General features: G+C 42.0%; 1 protein-coding gene and 1 long non-coding RNA gene across 2 annotated transcripts; both read left to right on the plus strand.

The window, feature by feature from the left end:
• The first annotated feature begins 485 nt into the window (after nucleotides 1-485).
• On the plus strand, nucleotides 486-3357 carry KCNS2 (potassium voltage-gated channel modifier subfamily S member 2). The gene is made up of 2 exons (XM_066333965.1): nucleotides 486-539; nucleotides 1194-3357. Exon 2 carries the CDS (start codon nucleotides 1231-1233, stop codon nucleotides 2662-2664), a length of 1434 nt encoding a protein of 477 aa, XP_066190062.1. The 5' UTR covers nucleotides 486-539; nucleotides 1194-1230; the 3' UTR covers nucleotides 2665-3357.
• Nucleotides 3358-3367: 10 nt separating this feature from the next.
• Nucleotides 3368-5378, plus strand: LOC136370528 (uncharacterized). The gene is made up of 2 exons (XR_010745196.1): nucleotides 3368-4664; nucleotides 4713-5378. It is a non-coding gene; the product is annotated as an uncharacterized lncRNA (long non-coding RNA).
• Nucleotides 5379-18365: the final 12987 nt, after the last annotated feature.

Consider the following 18365-nt stretch of genomic DNA (forward strand, 5'->3'; position numbering starts at 1 on the left):
CCTCCCGCCGCTGAGCGGGGCGGCCGCTGTCCCTTCAGCACCGCGGGCCGGCGTGGCCGTCCCGCCCTGCCCTGCCCTGCCCTGCCCTGCCCTGCCCTGCCCTGCCCGGCCCGGCCCGGCCCTGTCCTGTCCGGCATCCCCCGGCACCCCCGGCACCGGCACCCCCCGGCACCGGCATCCCCCGGCACCGGCACCGGCACGCCCCGGCACCGGCACCAGCATCCCCCGGCACCGGCACCAGCATCCCCCGGCACCGGCATCCCCCGGCACCGGCATCCCCCGGCACCGGCACCAGCATCCCCCGGCACCGGCACCAGCATCCCCCGGCACCGGCATCCCCCGGCACCGGCATCCCCCGGCACCGGCACCAGCATCCCCCGGCACCGGCATCCCCCGGCACCGGCACCAGCACCCCCCGGCACCGGCAGCCCCGGGCAGCGAGGCGAGCCCTGGCGGCCCCCGCGGGCGGCGGCGATGGCGGGCGGGGGCCGGGGGCAGCAGGGCGCGCCGGCGGGGGGCCGCGGCCGCTGAGGCAGCAGGTAGGGCGGGCGTGGAGAGCCGCGGAGCCGGGCGGGTTCCCCCGGGTCGGGGCGGGTTCCCCCGGGTCGGGGCGGGCTCCCCCGGGTCGGGGCCGGTTCCCCCGGGTCGGGGCCGGTTCCCCCGGGTCGGGGCCGGTTCCCCCGGGTCGGAGCGGGGCTCCGGCCCCTGAGACGCGGCCGGGGACGGGAGCCCGGGCGGCGGCGGGGGCTCTTGTGTGGCGGGGCCGGGAGCGGCGGGAGGGAATGAAAGGTCCGCGCGGCCCCGGTGGCACCAAGGCCGTGAGTAACGGGGCGCTGTGGGAGCGGCAGCCGCAGCCCAGGTGAAGGGCGAGGGGAGGGACAGGAGCCTGCAGCGGGAACAAAGGAGCCTCCCTCAAGGTTTTCCATGGGAGGTGAGAGAAAAGAAAAGGGGGAAAGGGGGAGAAACGGGGGCAGAGGGAGAGAAAGGGAGTGAACAGGGCGAAAAGAGAGAAAAAGGGAAAAAGGGGGAGAGGCAAAGGAGAGAAGGAAAGAAGGGAAGAAAGAGAAATGAGAAAATGAAAGAGAAAGAAGAAATAAAAAGGAACGAGAAAGCAAGCAAGCAAGCAAGAATCAATAGATGAACATGCTGTAGATTTGTTCATTCTGCCAACTTTGTGTGTAATTGTATCCTAGGTTTTCATTCCCTACCCACCTTTGGAAGGAGCTCACTATGACAGGGCAGAGTCTGAGAGCTTTATCTGAAGCGAATTTTGAAGACAATGAAATCAGCATCAACGTTGGAGGCTTTAAGAAAAAGATGAGATCCAACACATTGTTAAGGTTTCCCGAGACCAGGCTGGGCAAATTGCTGAGCTGTCACTCAAAGGAGTCGATACTGGAGCTTTGTGATGACTATGATGACACCAAGAATGAATTTTATTTTGACAGGAACCCCGAGCTCTTTCCTTATGTGCTACATTTTTATAATACTGGCAAGCTCCATGTGATGGGCGAACTCTGTGTATTTTCTTTCAGCCAGGAGATTGAATACTGGGGAATCAATGAATTCTTTATAGACTCCTGCTGCAGTTATAGCTACCATGGGAGGAAGATGGAGCCGGACCAAGAGAAATGGGAGGAACAAAGTGACCAGGAAAGTACAACATCTTCTTTTGATGAGATTTTGGCATTCTACAATGATGCCTCTAAATTTGACAAACAGCCCTTTGGAAACATCAGGAGGCAGCTCTGGCTTGCTTTGGATAATCCTGGGTACTCAGTTTTAAGCCGCATCTTCAGTGTCCTTTCAATAGTGGTGGTGCTGGGCTCCATTGTGACCATGTGCCTGAACAGCCTCCCAGACTTTCAGATTGTTGACAGCAATGGGAACCTCGAGGAAGACCCTCGCTTTGAAATCGTGGAACATTTTGGTATTGCATGGTTCACTTTTGAACTGGTGGCGAGATTTGCAGTAGCTCCTGACTTTTTAAAATTTTTCAAGCATGCCCTGAATTTGATTGATCTAATGTCTATCCTTCCATTTTATATTACATTAATTGTCAACTTGGTGGTGGAAAGTAGTCCAACTTTAGCAAATCTAGGCAGAGTTGCACAAGTCCTGAGACTCATGAGGATCTTCCGCATATTAAAGCTTGCTAGACACTCCACAGGTCTCAGGTCTCTCGGAGCCACTCTGAAGTACAGCTACAGAGAGGTGGGGCTTCTTCTGCTCTACCTCTCTGTTGGCATCTCCATTTTCTCAGTAGTGGCTTACACCATTGAGAAAGAAGAGAATGAGGGGTTAGCCACTATCCCTGCTTGTTGGTGGTGGGCTACTGTTAGCATGACCACAGTTGGCTACGGGGATGTGGTGCCAGGGAGCACTGCTGGCAAGTTGACGGCATCTGCATGCATCCTAGCTGGTATCCTAGTGGTAGTGCTTCCCATTACACTGATCTTTAATAAATTCTCCCACTTCTATAGGCGTCAGAAGCAGTTAGAGAGTGCCATGAGAAGCTGTGATTTTGGTGATGGCATGAAAGAAGTTCCATCTGTCAACTTAAGGGACTACTATGCTTATAAAGTTAAATCCCTTATGGCCAGTCTGACCAATATGAGCAGGAGTACCCCCAGTGAGTTGAGCCTGAATGATTCACTGCATTAGTGTACAAGTCTGACAGCAGTTTGCATGAGAGCTATCAAGAGCTATGTTTATAAATGTTTTCCTATTTGTCATTTTTTTTTTCTAGAAGATAGTGTTGCTGACACTGCACTTTGCACTTGAGAAACTAAAGACATTTCTATTTTGCACATTTTCATCCAGTTGCATAAATGCTGACTTTTCCGTACAAATGTTACCACTTCCATGACTTTAGTGCTAGTGGTATAGTGATGATCTGTTACTTTGTGCATTTTCTCGTCTGAGCGGAGAAATGAATGTACCCAAGTGGAATCAAAATTCTCAGCTGTGACATAAGTAATGAAAAAGTCACCTATCACCTATACTGGTGTCTGTACAAGTATAGGACTTCCCATGCATTTTACAAGTTTGAAACAGCCACCTGTGAGTCACTTATACAGGAACACTTCTACCTATATTGCTGACCAGTAATTCTGATCATCACTTGCCTGAAAACACCTCTAAGTTTGCTTGAGTATGTGTCTTAAAACCTGGCTGTTCTCATTCTGAAATGTTATGTATAGTAGTATTTTTCAGAATCTCTTGGGCATAGACCTTCCTCTGTTTCCGAGATTAGATCAATACTGAGTCCTCTGAAGGAGGCCACTCCTCATTTTCAGATAGCTACATAATCAAAGAATACATTTCCACAAGTGACTCTAGGTACAGAGACCCATATCGAGCTCTCAGGATCCCATTTCCAGAAGGGATCTGCTCACAGTTCAGTTCCAGTGCAGCTGCAAATGTGTTGTATCAGTCCATCAAAATGGTTTTGAGATTAGCTACATGAAGATACGGGCTTTAAACAATTAGTAGCTCCAATAAAAAGCCTGGATTTGATTAATGAAGTGAAATATTCCCACATGAACAGTACAGGCAGCATTTTAGGAATTGACATTCATATACTGCAAAAAGACTAATTATAAAGATGCCATATGTGATACTGAGATATAAAATCTAATTTTATCAGTAAAGCTTGAAAGCAGGTGTTGATGACAGACAATTCCATTAAAATTTCTGCCAAGGAATCTCTAAGCAAAAAACCATTTTCACTCAGAAAGAAACTCTCAATTTACAGCTAAGGGAGAGTATAAGGGCCTAAGGAGGGAACAGATAAAGAGCTTAATACTGCACTATCTGTGGGTAGATCCTCCTACCTACTTCTGTGATGTAGTCAGTTTAAATCCTTTCAAGGGCTGGCATGTACTTGTTTAAAAAAGAAAACCATGAGAGAACAGATCATACGTGATTTCAAGAGTAATAATGAATCTGCATAGAGTTGTTTTTTGAGTGCTCAGTCTCCTCCCATACACAATTGTACAGAGATCAAACACTTGCAGTCAACAGGCAGAAGCCACTGCTTCCCTCTTTTTACTTCTGTGCTAGAAAAACTATTGGCACTCAGTGGGCAGTGCAGCATTTCTCTTCAGATCCTACTGCCTTTCCATCCTATTCATTGCATATAATGTTCCAGTTAATTTTTTTGTTTTACTTGTGAAGGCTAGAAAGGTGCAGAAATTAAATTCAAGCTATTTAGAAGAGAAATTAAAATACTAAAGCTGAAATTGTCTTGTTTGGAAGACTATGTTTTTAAACTATGACAAAGGGTGGCTCAACTGACAAAATAAAGCAAATATGGTATGGATAGGTAATTGCCTCATTTAGGCTATTAGGGGTAGCAGCTTGGTCTGGATCTTTTGATGCTGTATCAGCTCCACCTAAAAAACAGAAAGCTGAGCACCCAGGATGGGATTTCTGTTTGCCCAGTGATCTACAGTGTGAAATATCTTACTCCCCTCCCCCATTTCCATTGAACACCCTCCCCTCCCATCAGTTAGTAGCTGATCTAGGCCATGAAGTGTGAGGGGGAAAGGTCCTTTCCAACCTCACCAATTTTGAACACAGTCTGCACAAGTTATAAGTCAATTGGCAAGCCATTGCTTGTTGTCCCTGAAATTGGAAGTGCCATATACATGGTCCTGAAGGTATACATGGTCCATATATATATATACACCATATACATGGTCCTGAAGGTAGACCGAGATAACCTCAATTTGGTGTCCAAACTTGAACCATTTTGCTAAGTTTTACACTTCTGGATAGGGCTGATTCAATTCAGTTTATGCTGACTCCCAGGCAAAAATTCAATACTCCTGTCCCTGATTCATACTGCACATGTGTAAACTATGACACACCCACAAAGAGCCACCCAACACACGGAGCAGCCTGAGGTCACCTGTCAAACTGAAATACCAAGAAACAAACAAGGGGAGGAAGAAGTGGGCATGGGCAGCACATACCCTCCAGTCAGGTTACATGCTGCAAGGGTGGCAGATTCTCTCACTGATGCAAAGGACACTGCAAACTGTGTCTGTTGGTTGGGGCTTTTGGAGAACTCAGCCCCAAGCAGTGGTTTTATCTCCGTTTCATAAACAGTAGATTCACAGAGCTGAAAATCAGGGACTTTCAGAGCAGTTATTTGGTGAGACCTGTAGACTTGCCAAAGAGCCACAAATTCCCTCAGCTGTTGCTAGTTTAACATTGCAAAGGTTGGATTTAACTTTGCAACACATCATTTCAATTACCTATAGCTTATCTTATGTTCTAGATTTATTATTATTTGTAGGGCTGATGCTCTGTCATTTCTGCAAATATTGACTGGAACGTGTCCAAATTGCGTTTTACTAAAGAAAATGAAATACCCAAGGAATTCCAACTTTTATTGTACTGGTTGAAAGGAATTTTCATTATTGCATTTTTATATAAGTGCTTTTGATCAAAGACACTAAATAAATAAAGTACTGAAATTTAAGATGTTCTTATTATCATGACAATTACTTTACACAGTGCACAGAAATTCCTTTCATAAACTTAACTAATTCCATGTTAAAAGTAGTCACATTTTTGCTCCCCCCTCCTCCTAAAGACTATTCCAGAGCTGCAGTGCTCTCCAAGGCTTGCACAACCTTTAGCACAATTTTATTAACGTCTGCTTTATACCAGCATTTTTTTTTCTTTGCCGACACTGTTCTTTAGCTTAAATATTTCATTTTCCTCTTAGCATATTTATAGACAGCAACCATATGGCCTTACATACGTATTTTCACAGGTTTATACCTCTCAATCATCCTTGTAGTTTTCTTTTTGCAAGTCCTGTTCCCCTGACCACACTAGGGGATGTAGCCCTTTTTTTTGCATTAATTCTGCTTAGATTTATTATGTTTGAGCACTGGACAGTATTGTACAGCAGTTTTAATATTTGCTTATGACTAACAGAATTTTTCACTGAGCAGAATGACAATTTAGGGATTTAAGTAATGTTGCTGTCTTAGCTGCCCCAAAATATCTAGGTAAGGAAGAATAGGCACACCTTTCCTGCCATTTTATGAAGTAATGTCTATTGTAGGGCTCTGTGCAGTAAGTGCTGAGAAAACTTCTCTCTCATTAAATAAAAGCTACAGGGAAATGTTTACATTATGCTTTGAAGAAAAAAATGCAATCTCTCCAAAGCCTCACAGGGGAGAAGAGGTGGGGTATTTTTTGCATAGTCAGTGCTTTTGCCGGACTTCCTCACTCACTGTCATGTGAGAGCAGGGCACCTGCACTTCCATAAACCACTGGGTCAGAACTGAAGGATGAGAGGACTAATTGGCCACTTTCTCCAGAGTTGGAAAATTTCTGTGGTCAGAAATCTCCTTCGTATGGATGTGCAGTTTACTGAAGGACATTGCATCAGCCTGTGCTCCTCCTGCCTGTGACAGTCACCTTTGTGGCACCAGTGAAAATGCTGTGCCTACTCTCTTTCCTCTGAGAGCTTTGTATTGTTTAAATGAGAATTGTGGTAATATTTCAAATGAAGTAACTTGCTTTATTGCCAGAAATAAACTGTTAGAGAATCTGGATTTCTAGTACAAATCTAGGCTATTATGAGAGTCAGAGATGCCCTTGAGAAGCAATATGTTACATTATGTTCCTGAGATGTAAAATCTATATATAGATTGTGATCAAGCTTTTTATGTATGTTCAGATTTTTGTATTATTGTCTGGTTTATTACTCATTTACTTTCATCAGTTGATAATTCTCTCTTTCCCTGCAGACTTTCCATTTTGAAAACAGACTGGTTTTTCCTCCCATGTTATATATAGCATGGGCTACTTCATGTTTTAAACTTAAAAACAAAGAACTTTGCATTTTGTTTTCCAAATTTAATACCTCCAGTATTTGTACCTTTTTGTATAGAACTTTGCAAGACTGCAGGGAACTACTGTATCTGGTGCTCTTTGTACTGTGTGTCTTGTCCCAGTAGTGTGTAACTCACTCAAGATCTCAGTTTTGTGCCACAAAATGGAAATTAAATGCATAAAAAAATTATCTTTCACCAGAGGTCTAAAACTGATTTAAGTTTCAGGACATTCTGAGTATATATTATAATCAAAGAGAAGCCTGGGCCTCATTGTGAAGATACGTTTTTTTAAACATGCACATCAGGCTAGATTTCTATTCTTAGAAATGCTCTTAATTGGTGATTGTGGTGGGGAACCCACATTTTTCAGTTGAACAAACAGTACAAGGTTCTTGTTCTCTACCTGACAGATTAGGGACTAAACAACATACCACCAGCATTTGTAAGCATTAAATCAACTTGACACGACCTTTCATCTCTTCCAAAATAACCCCATCCCTCGAGGCCCCAGCTGTGCACATATAAGCAGCAGAAAGCCCCTGGAGTAACTGCTCCTGCTGTGCTGGTTATCCATTTCCTCCCACAATACTCCTGACTTTAATCTACCTTTGATGGTGCTTTCAAACAACATTCAACCCCAGGCACCACTCATATCCCTTGGTGAGGTGTCGTGCCAGAACTATTCTTTTCTCATTATGTTATTCTTATTTTCTTTTCCAATTTATGCACCTGGCTTCCCATTAAGTTACACCAGAAATTAATTTGATCTCCTGTAACTAACTTTCAAGTTGCACACTATTCAGACAGGGTGAAAGAACGTTCCCATCTGATTTCTGAAGCATTTTTTACTGATTCTGCCTTTTTCCTTAAAAAAAAAAAAAAGAAAAAAAAAAGAAAAAAAAAAAAAAAGATTATGCTTCTCATCTGAGAATAATTTACGGGGTTAAAAATAGAGCAATGGGTAATACATTATTCAGAGCAACAGTTCTACAGAGTAATCATTGAAGCTGCTAAGAAACATAATTCTCATTAAAGATTGTGGATCTCTTCACCTCTCAGATATAAAATTATGGGTTGCCAAGTGGAGGAAGCAACCTCCAAACAGTCTAGAAAGTGTTTCCAGGGATCACATGACACTGTTGGCAAAGGTCTGGCTCTGGAATTTATTTGCCCTGCTAGAAATGAAGATGGAGAATCATCTTACAGGTGTTGGGACTCACAATGACCTCCCACTGCAGAAATTTGTTTGCCTGACATCGCCTCACCCTTTACACACAACCCTAAATCATGTAAGTCCTCACTTGGATAAACACATGAATTTGCCATAAGAGGCAGTGGCACAAATCCAGCACTTCAACTTCACAGAAGTGCAAAGAAACATCAGCACCTCCCACTCTTGCTTTTTTCCTTTAAGGGTACTAATGGGCTCTGGCTTCTCACAAATCCCTGTTCAGATATAAACAGGGCTAATATTTTTAGGAATTGGACAAAGACTGCTATAAATCTGACAATTTCTTCTATAGATCTAAAGCAGCCTAAGAGCTGCCCTGTCACCCAGTGTGCAGGTGTTCTGTGTGGCGCAAAAGTCTGTAGCTTTGAGCTTTGAGCCACTGGTGACACTGTTGACTTTCAAAGAAAACTCTTAATCTTACTTGGAAGATGAGTGGTACTCACACAGCAGCACAGTTTGCTTGCAAGCAGTTGCTGTGATGCCCATCCCAAGCCATGCACCTCCTCCTTCACCCTCTCTATCTGCTATGGCCTGACGTGGCCATTCCTGCAAGTCTCCGTGGCTTATGAGGAAAGCTGATGTGGTGAGGTTGTAACAGAGCAAAATGAGGGTTTGGAGTTCCTGACTTAGGAACATCAATCCCACCAAATGCACTGGAAATTATCCTTTCAAATTACTATGCTGGTTTTGGAATTCATGTTCTGTCCCATTCTAGGGAACGTTCTGAATACTGACACCCTACCATAGCCCCCTTAAGGACCATCCATTTGATTACCATTAGGTAAATTCTAATTAATTTCTATTGTATCAATGCTGAGGCGCATCATACCATGGGCTAGCACCTCCCTATGTTGGGTTTTCCAAGTATGGCAAAAGATAACATGTCAAAATTGTGGTTTACTTTTGGGAAAAATTTATTATCTATGTTGTTTCTTTCTTCTTTCCATGCCAAGGCACATCTTCCTACTGCCACTGTTAGCATGATCATTTTTTAACATTTTGATCCCTTCCTATTGAAGGAAGAACCCCTGGATGTATTTTTCTTTGGTGAGCTGGCTCTTAGCATTCCCTGTGGGAGCATGCTCTAAATAAGACAGCTGAAACCAGAGAAAAGGCTGATGCCACTTGCAAGCACCTTCCAGAAGAGTGGCTTATCCTCATCCCACTCCCCCTTATCCATCTCCCCCTCTCTTGCACGGTCAGCAGAAGGACAAGGCAGGTCCCACAACAGCGACACCACAACCGGCCAAGGTCGCCATCAGCTCCTTCCCCAATCCTTCCTTACTCAGCCTTGGCAAATGAGCTAGCAGGTCTGGCAGGTGATTCAAGGGGATCTCAGCTGCAGTATTGGAAATGCTTTATAAATATAGGGAAACTTTACTTATGCTTTTGATGGCAAAAATGCTTGGGCCTTCCTTACACATTGGTAAGGACAGCCCCACTCCTGGCTCTCCATAGTGGTGCTCTCCCCAGTGCTACCTGGGCAGTGCTGGAGAGCATAAAGGACTCATTCACAAAGGCTTCTTGTGAGTAGTAACACGGCACTGGCCTATCCACCAGCACACAAAAACACAAATATGCTTCCTCACACTCGACAGGAGCCCCAGAGCACCAAGACAATTTAACATGCTGGGAAAGGAACGGAGCTGGCAGGTGTTTCTAGGTGCATTTGATTTCCTTAGGAATCCCTTTAGATTCAGAGAAAGGTCAATCTAGATGTACCAATACAGAAGAAAAAGGCTTTGCTAGGCCATTAATGATACCTGAAACAAGACACCTGACAATTTTCCATCCTGAGAAAGCAGTATTAAAAAAGCGAAGTGCATTTTTTCATCTTGCCAGAGAAGATGAGAAGAAAGCCACAGGGAATGAAAAGTTAGTCTGTTTTCGTTCTGGGCTTTTAAAACTAAGCATTAATCCAATGCAGCCCAGAAAAGAAGAATAAACCTGAACCTGAATGGAAAACAAAGCTGAACAGTGTTTCAATTCTTTCCTTGCAAAGTGCACAGGACAGTCATGTCTTGCATGGTTTCATTTAGAGATCTGGAACAAAAATCAGAGACCACCTTCCAAAAGTTTCAACTTCAAATTTCTAAGCACAGCCAGGGGCGCTAGACATACCCTCCCCTCACCTGGGTCAGCTGCGTGGTGCTCCAAACATGAGGTTGGCAGCCTCACAATATTTTGGGGAAGGTAAGGCCATGCAGGTTCTGTCACTTGGTGTGAAGAGGAACACAGCAGCTGTTTGGCTCTGCAGCACAGTGCCCATTCAGGCCTGAGCAGCCTCCATCCACTGATCAGGACAGAAGCTGGAAGACAGCTCAGAAATGGAGCACTGATCTCTTCTAAAAAGGCCTGAATGGTTGCTCCTTGTTCTAGGGCAATGAGCTGAACTAAACACTTTGGTTCACATTAGTCAAACACTGTGCAAGTAAGGCTTTCTCCTACTCCAACTGAAAGATAGGACAAAACTGCTGAGCTTTTTGTGGAGGCAGTAACTGGAGACAAGTGCTATGAGATGTATAAACTTATGTCAGTTGATGGGCTGAATAAATCAACGCTAAATACACTTAAAAGGCTTCAAAATTATACCTACTCTTGGAATAAATCTGCATTTAATTTTTGGGATGCAGGACTACTGTATTGCTGGTCCTATAATCCTAGAGATCCTCAGTTCCTTACTTACTCTATTAATTATATATTTGGAGCCTGTTTAAATATCTGCTGGTCAACAGAAGTTACAATTACACTAACTAGGAGGAATAGGTTTCTTGGGTTTGTTGACCCTAATACAATACTATTGGTATTGATTTTACTCACATTACATTGTGGAATGTAAACAGCCTCAAAAACTAATCTGGTTTTATAGAAGCTGAGCAATCAGTGGTGGATGCGTTTCTTTTGCAGGAGAGATACCCACATACATATAGTGGGTTATGAAATTGCTTTTGGTTGTTTTAGAGTTTCTAATGGGATGAGAGAGTCTTGCAATGAGTCAGAGCAATATTTCAGTTGTATTTATTGAAATACTGAACCAGTACTCACCAGAGAATTTTGTTCACTTTCTGAGGTAAATTGGATTTGGACTAAGCAATTGTATGTGTATATAAATTGGTGCAGTACTGAACATTAATACAGTCACCTCATTATTTTTTTAACAGTCTCAAGGCTATTTTCTGTAAAGATCAACTAACAGAAAAAGCAACCCAAAATTTCTTCTAGGTTTCAGGAGTCTTGGAAAAAGTTATTTTATTAATTGTACTTATAAGTGGTGCTTTTGACTTGTTTCTGCATTTTTAATACAAAACACTTTGAAAAATTCTAGTCTTCTTTCAGTAGGAAAAATTGATATATGACAAATTAATACAACTCACCTAGACTGAAATAACACCTGCACTTTTAAAAGAATCTCATGCTTTTGGATATGGTTGCTATGAAAAATGGTACTTCTACTTAATCCTTCCTCAAATAATCTCTGACCTCCGTAATCTCTGGACTATGACACCTGTTTTCATGTGTGATGAGAGATCAAAAGCACACCTCTTGCTGTTAAGCCTATATACCCCACTATACTGCAATAAAAATGAAATATCAATTGATGCATCACACAAAAGGCTTAGTGTCATATAAATCAACTCAAAAGCTTTTGGTCTCCCTCTTTGATGTATTTGGTGCGAGGCATTTTTTAACAGTGGCCATGCAGGCCTTGAGAGCCCAGGAGGAGTGCAAAGCAGTGGAAAGATCTGAATAGGGGGAAAAAAAAGTGGTGTTAAAAACATCTGAGGGCCACAACCATCTTCTCATGCATCAATCCTTCCAGTGACACCAAGGGAATGAAAGGAGGAATTGGGGGGCAGGGTGCTTGCTTCTGGGCACACCTGTATCCAGCAAAGGAACAGCTGAAGAATTATACTGGTGAGCTCCAAATGCTGTCCAGAGGAGACAAACAGGACTAGGAGGGCTGAGCTTTTCTCTGGGAGAAGCTAGGGAGAGATACTGAAATATATAATATCTGTCCGCAGAAGAAATATCCACAGGGAGAGGAAACCAGGCTTTTACTAAATAACATGTGGTTTAATTAATTTGACAGAGGAAAATACATCCAGGCTAGCATGTGACCATGTATATTTACAAATTTAACTTCTGAAGCTGTGATAACTGAAGAAAAAAAGGTTTAAGGTCACTGAGGTTCACAGTGCCATGGTAAATGGCAAATACCACTAACGTTTTCCCCCACTGTGACAGACAGAAAACCTTTGTTTGAGCCCAGAATCAGATTATAGTTTAACTCCTTCCAATGTCTTCTTGCTGTCTGGGTCTGGGCAGATGTCTACTTAGCGCCCAGTTTATCCCCTCTGAATTTTCTCTTGCCTTTAGAAAAGCCTGTTTGCATGAAACAAGTACCAGCACCAGGCAAAAACTCTGGCTGTTTGCCCACAGCACATGAAAACTTCTGGCTCCCACCATCACTGCTGGCAAAGTCAAGCCCGGGACCCACAGCAGGAACTTGGGAGGCCAAGGAATAGTGCTAATGCACTATGAAAGGTCCTGGCACAGGGCATGGAGACATTGTTAACTGATGCCATTACACAAACTCTGCCATTGCACTGAGATAATTCCCTAAATATTTTTCATAGAGCGATAAAAAAATAGACACAAGGAACTTTATCTTTCCCATGAGTTAAATGTGATTCTCGGACTCCTTGGTCTGAATGAGCCTTATTAGGAGCTACAGCCACGCTGCAGTCCAGCCAATGAAGTAAAGTGGCACCAAAAGCTGTTTGCCACCACAGGATGGCTTTCTCCCTGAGATAACAGCTGGCTCCTGCAAGGCTTCCCAGACCACAGGCACTGACTTTAGTGCTACCCTGCTGGGGATCAACAGCTTCCAGATTCACACTGAGTCTCTTGGCAAAGCGGGACTCCCTGCTGCCTGTTGGTTCCTCACGCCCTGCAGGAGCCCCAGTGCTGACACCACGGCCCGGCAGGGAGAGGAGCAGGAGGACAGCAGCAGCTTCCAGCAGGGCACAACACTTACATGACATGCTGAGCAGGTGCACAGCTCATCCAGCCCTCTCGACAAAGCCATCTCCACCCATGTCTGCCCAGGGCTGGGGCAGGCAAAGTCTCTCCGTGCACAGACAAACGTTTGCCATCAGAAGCCTCTGTAACCCCAGAAAGGAGTGGGGAAAGAAAGGAGGAGAAAACACCCCCTCTTTGGTGACTTCGATTAAATTATTTTTCCATTTTTATTTACTTGGCACTGTTATGGTATGTTTCCATTTATAAAGTTTAAAAATATTACAACTTCTACCTTTAAAGGATAAATAAAGCATGAACATAGGGAACAGTAAACATGAATGGAAGAAAATCAGATGTGAAACATTAGCACAGGGCAGTAAGTTGTATAGATGACTACCTGATTTGCTTTTGTCAGCCAACACATTTTTTCCTGACATGAAAAGTTAGCTTCATCCGCAGCCCGGCCAGGTGCAGATGCCATATTCTTCTCTCCCCAAAGAAAATTTTTTAAAATTATTTCTTTCTTCCTGTTTCTGTGACAAATACTACTCTTCTCCAACCCAGACTACTCTCTGAAGGCCTAGTGAAATGAAGTGTGAATCCATCCTGAGGACTGTGTAGCAAATAATGGAAAAAAGTATAAAGCATCTGTTGGTCTGGGACTAACAATTATTCTGAAAGATTTGCTTAGAATCTGAACATCCTATCCTTTCAAATGAAGGTAAACTAGGACAGCTGAGACTTCACTTCAGTGATCTCTGAATAGAAGAAGAGAATAAAAGCTGTTGCTGTCATTTGCATGTGCCCACTGTGTCCAAAGGACACTTGGGGAATGCTCTCAAATGCAATGCCCACAATTCATTTTCCTGAGCAGGAGGAAGAGGAGAAGGAAAATATGGGGAATTTTCACACACGTTTTAAAAATGCTAACAAATTAAACCAAATCAAAATGGATGAGAGCATACCATATAAAAGATAGGCCTTTTCCAGAATGAATGCACTGAACAAAGAAGAGAAACACATTTTGTGAAAAAGTATTTCGCAAATGTTGCTTTCTCACTAAGCCATCAGTGTAATTTGCCTTTCTCCAAAAAGCTTAAGCTATTACTCCCTCTGGCACAACACAATCATGAGAAACAACATGGGCTACCCAGGATGTGTCTTCTCCAAGGCTTTCATTGTCAACATTGGGCATAACACTGCTGCATCACAGCCTGGCATAGAAATACCCCACAGCAAAATTTCCCAGCCAGCTGCATGACACAGCCTCTAGTTGCACCAGGACAGGTGTTAATTTGGTATTGGGAAAAAATTCTTCACTGAAAAGATTGTCAAGCACTGGAACAGGCTGCCCAGGGAAGTGGTGGTGTCACTATCCCTGGAGGTACTGAAGACACATGTGGATGTGGCACTTAGGGCCATGGTTTAGTGTGGAGTTGGCAGTGCTGGGTTAACAGCTAGACTCGATTTTAGAGATCTGTTCCAACCTAAACTATTTAACATTCATCACTGCCTCTGAAAATACAGAAAGAAATGCCACTGTAAGCTGGAGTCCTATTTAAGAATTTTCACATAATTAAGAATGTGAAGAAATTAAGACTTTCTTACTCCATGAGGTCTTTTTGATTAGTTTTATAACCAGATATACACTTAAGAAAAAGTAACTCTCTTCATACCACACTGAGAGAGCTACATGCACACCAAGTGCTTCACAGAAGTTACACAGTACACACTCTGCTTGGAAGCACCAGTGCCTTTCCAGGGGCTGTCCCATGTACTTGGGCAGGAATTTACTCACCGTGAGCCGTATTAATGTCTGAAAGTTCAACACACTGAATGGAGAAGCAGCCCAAAGCCACAGTGCACACTCATCAGAATACGCTGTGCAATTCAGACAAGCTATTATTTACTGTAAATAAACAGTAAATAATTATAATATCCAATAAATGTCAGATTAATTCAGGTTAGCAGCAGACTTTTGTGACTTCAAACATACCATGGAGCATTGGTCATAAGTTCCTTTTACTAAAATGTATTTGTGAGTAAGTTCCCAAGAAAATAATTTTTAAAAATCAAAAAAGAAATGGGCAGTGGAATTATATCAGGGACATTAAATGTAGCCACTTCTTCTACTTAAGTCTATCCATTGCCTATTGGTTTCCTAATGTGATGAGAACAAAGGAACAACTCAAACCCTTTATATGTCCACTAGTACCTCCACGTAAAGGATGTCTAAGAGGACAGCCAAAATACTTGGGTGATGTTCAGCTGTCTCAGGATTAGGCCTTTAGCAACATCAGACTGCAGAGAGAAGGACATTCACAGAGTACTGAGGATTTCTGACCTGATCTGCTTTCATGAGATCCTCAGACTTCTAGTTCTTGCAGCACTGTTGTGATCTCGGAAAACCCTTTCCAGAGCTGACTTTGAGAGGCGTGGGTTTCTATGCTCAGTGTTACAGAAAGGAAACTAAACATGAGGGATGACTACAGAAATGAACATTAATGGTTACTATTAAGATAATTTTGATTCAGTTAGAATGAACAAGCCAACAATTATACATGAAAAATTAGCTTTTATTAAAAATGTTTAGTAATAAGCAATGATTTTTCAAAAAAATTTTAACTTACTAAACCTAAACATACAAAGTCAGAAGCAAACAAGAAATTGCTCGGTTAAAATCTTACTGAAGGTTAACTTGTCAGTAGTTCTATTAGATTTCCTGCAAGGCTTGCTTTTAGAATATCTCATTTATTGTACTGTTGGCTTTCCTTTACAGAGATGCTCATCCTCCAGCAGAGATGTATAGTCAACAACATGGATGATTAGATTCATTTATATAAACAGAAGAAAGAAAAAATGAGTTGCATCCATCTCTGTGTACAAAACCTATTTCTCTATGTTAATGCTTGCACAGGATTCAGAGCTCCATATGCTGGCTGCTGAAGCCCAAGGCAGCTCATACAATGACTGCAGTTTGCACCATACCAGAATGGCAACATACTAATTTCATATTATTCGTTAAAGTGTTCTTTGGTCACAAACATCCTGGACCTACCCAGTTTACAGTGCACCAGATGCTATTTTTCACCCTTTTAAGTAGCTTGTTTTATTTTATTCATGGCATTCAGATTTTTCTCATGCACGTATATTCGATTTCTGTGTGCATGCATGTGCACAAAGTCTGAGCTGCTTCTATGCAGACACATCAGGATAGAAAAAAAGGATGTCATTTACCTTCTGATAGCTTTCAGATGTTAGACTGCAACAGCTCTAGTCTAAAACAGCCTTTTCTTGGAGTCCTTCAGGATACACAGATCATCTTTAAGGTACCCATTTACTGAAGTTTTCAGAATACACAAAATAAGAAATTTGTGATCTTTTTATATTATTGTCTATTACATTGTAAAGCAACATTATTCAAACTCAAAGTCTTATTTTTGGTGTGAAAAGTTTAAGTAAGGGAATATCTAGCTGCTGAGGATGCAGGTACGAGTGTCCAAACAATGACACTTTGCTTTAAAGGCACACCACGAAAAGGCAAGCTAGGTTCCCCTTCTGATGGTTTAAACCTGTTTTATATTTTCTCTTACATATATATATATAGATATGAATATATATGTGTGTATATCTACACAAATCAATGTATGCACACACACTTTTGAGTTTTTGAGAACAGAAAGTTCAAGAAGCAGAAATTACTTTAAATAAATAAGAACCATACTAATAGGGGGAAGTTGGTACTGTTATTTTTTCCTGCATTATGGTTATAATCTAATGATACAGTGATATGTTTGTACCATTTTTTACTTTACATCATTTCATTGTATAAATGTGAGGCATAGGACTACCAAGTACATTTTATCTTGCCTAAAGTAATTTTTATGGATCTTCTGTGTTCTTGCATTTTCACAAGGAATGGTCATTGCTCTAAGAAGTATGAAGAGAGTTGAAGATAAGGATGTTCTAATAATCACAATTAAGATTTATTTGACTCCAGGGTTTACATGTCAGACTGTGCATGCAAACACAAAGAGAATGACAAGGACAGTGATGCCTGTATATGGCTCAAACCCAAGTACTGGTACCAGCATGGCTGTAGAATCCTGATCCTGGAAGAACTTTTTGTTCCCATTGGCATAAGCTTTGTGACATTATGCATCATTTCCAAAATCAGCACTGTTCCATCTAAATGGTCCACGTATGTTGACAATTAATGTTAAGAGGTATGAGATGATTACTAACTTCCAGAAAACATTTAACAGAAGATGCCCATACAGTAGTCATCATTAAAAGTTTAACAGCTGGAGGCTGAATGTAAAGATCTTTTCAGCTGTATTGTTTAAAGAAGTATGACTATCACAGTGAAGTTATTTACATACAAGGCAACAATAGTAAAGATTTCAATAGAGAACAGTAGATTGTTCAGAGAGTGGATCACATTTTCTGCCAAGTCTGAAATATTTCTCACAATGTTGTAAATTCTACCGAAAGATATTCCACAACATAAACCAGACAAGAACTTGTAAAAAGCTACTAAGAGCTTGGTCCTGCATTTCTGAGTCCCCAAAATCTACCAACAGAAGACTATAGGAATTTTGAATGTTTAGCAATTGCAGGACAAACCCCTCAGAACACTATTAAATGTTGCTTCTTTTCTGAACTTATTAAATATAAGTATTCAATTTATTTTCTTTGGTTTTTAAATTACTATCCCTTTGTAGCTGTAATATGAAAACAAACAAACCCCAAAGCACTAATAATTCCCCTCTCCCCTCAAAACAGTGATTAAAAAAACCCCAAATGAAACAAAAAACATATCCAGAAAGTGTAGCTGTTACTTCATTATAAAACTACGGTGCAAAATTGAGGTTCATACTGGTCAGAATTGCAATAGCAATTGGAAGCTTACACTTAAGGAGTGACTGTAAGTATTGCTTCTCCTGAATAATAAAAATTAAAACTGATTAGGCACTTGTTTTCTTGTTTAATGACAGCTGACTCAGTGTGCGTACAAATGACAGAAATATTCTCTTAAAGAACGCTCTGTAGTGTAACAACTGTACTACTCAACTACAACAGTCCCTGATTCAGGAGAGCAGAAAAACATTACTTTATTCCTAAATTTTATTAGGAATTAGTGGCTATTACTTACTTTATTCCTAAATTTTACTGCTGTGAATGGGTGGGATACATGTTCAAGTGCTGTCCTGAATTCGGATACTTGTTGAAATTGGAGTTTTAAAAGG

Source organism: Sylvia atricapilla, chromosome 1 (genome assembly GCF_009819655.1).
Source record: "Sylvia atricapilla isolate bSylAtr1 chromosome 1, bSylAtr1.pri, whole genome shotgun sequence".
NCBI lineage: Eukaryota > Metazoa > Chordata > Aves > Passeriformes > Sylviidae > Sylvia > Sylvia atricapilla.

What these genes read in the sequence shown, in the direction of transcription:
- KCNS2 (XM_066333965.1), top strand. Translation starts at nt 1,231, where the DNA reads ATGACAGGGCAGAGTCTGAGAGCTTTATCTGAAGCGAATTTTGAAGAC.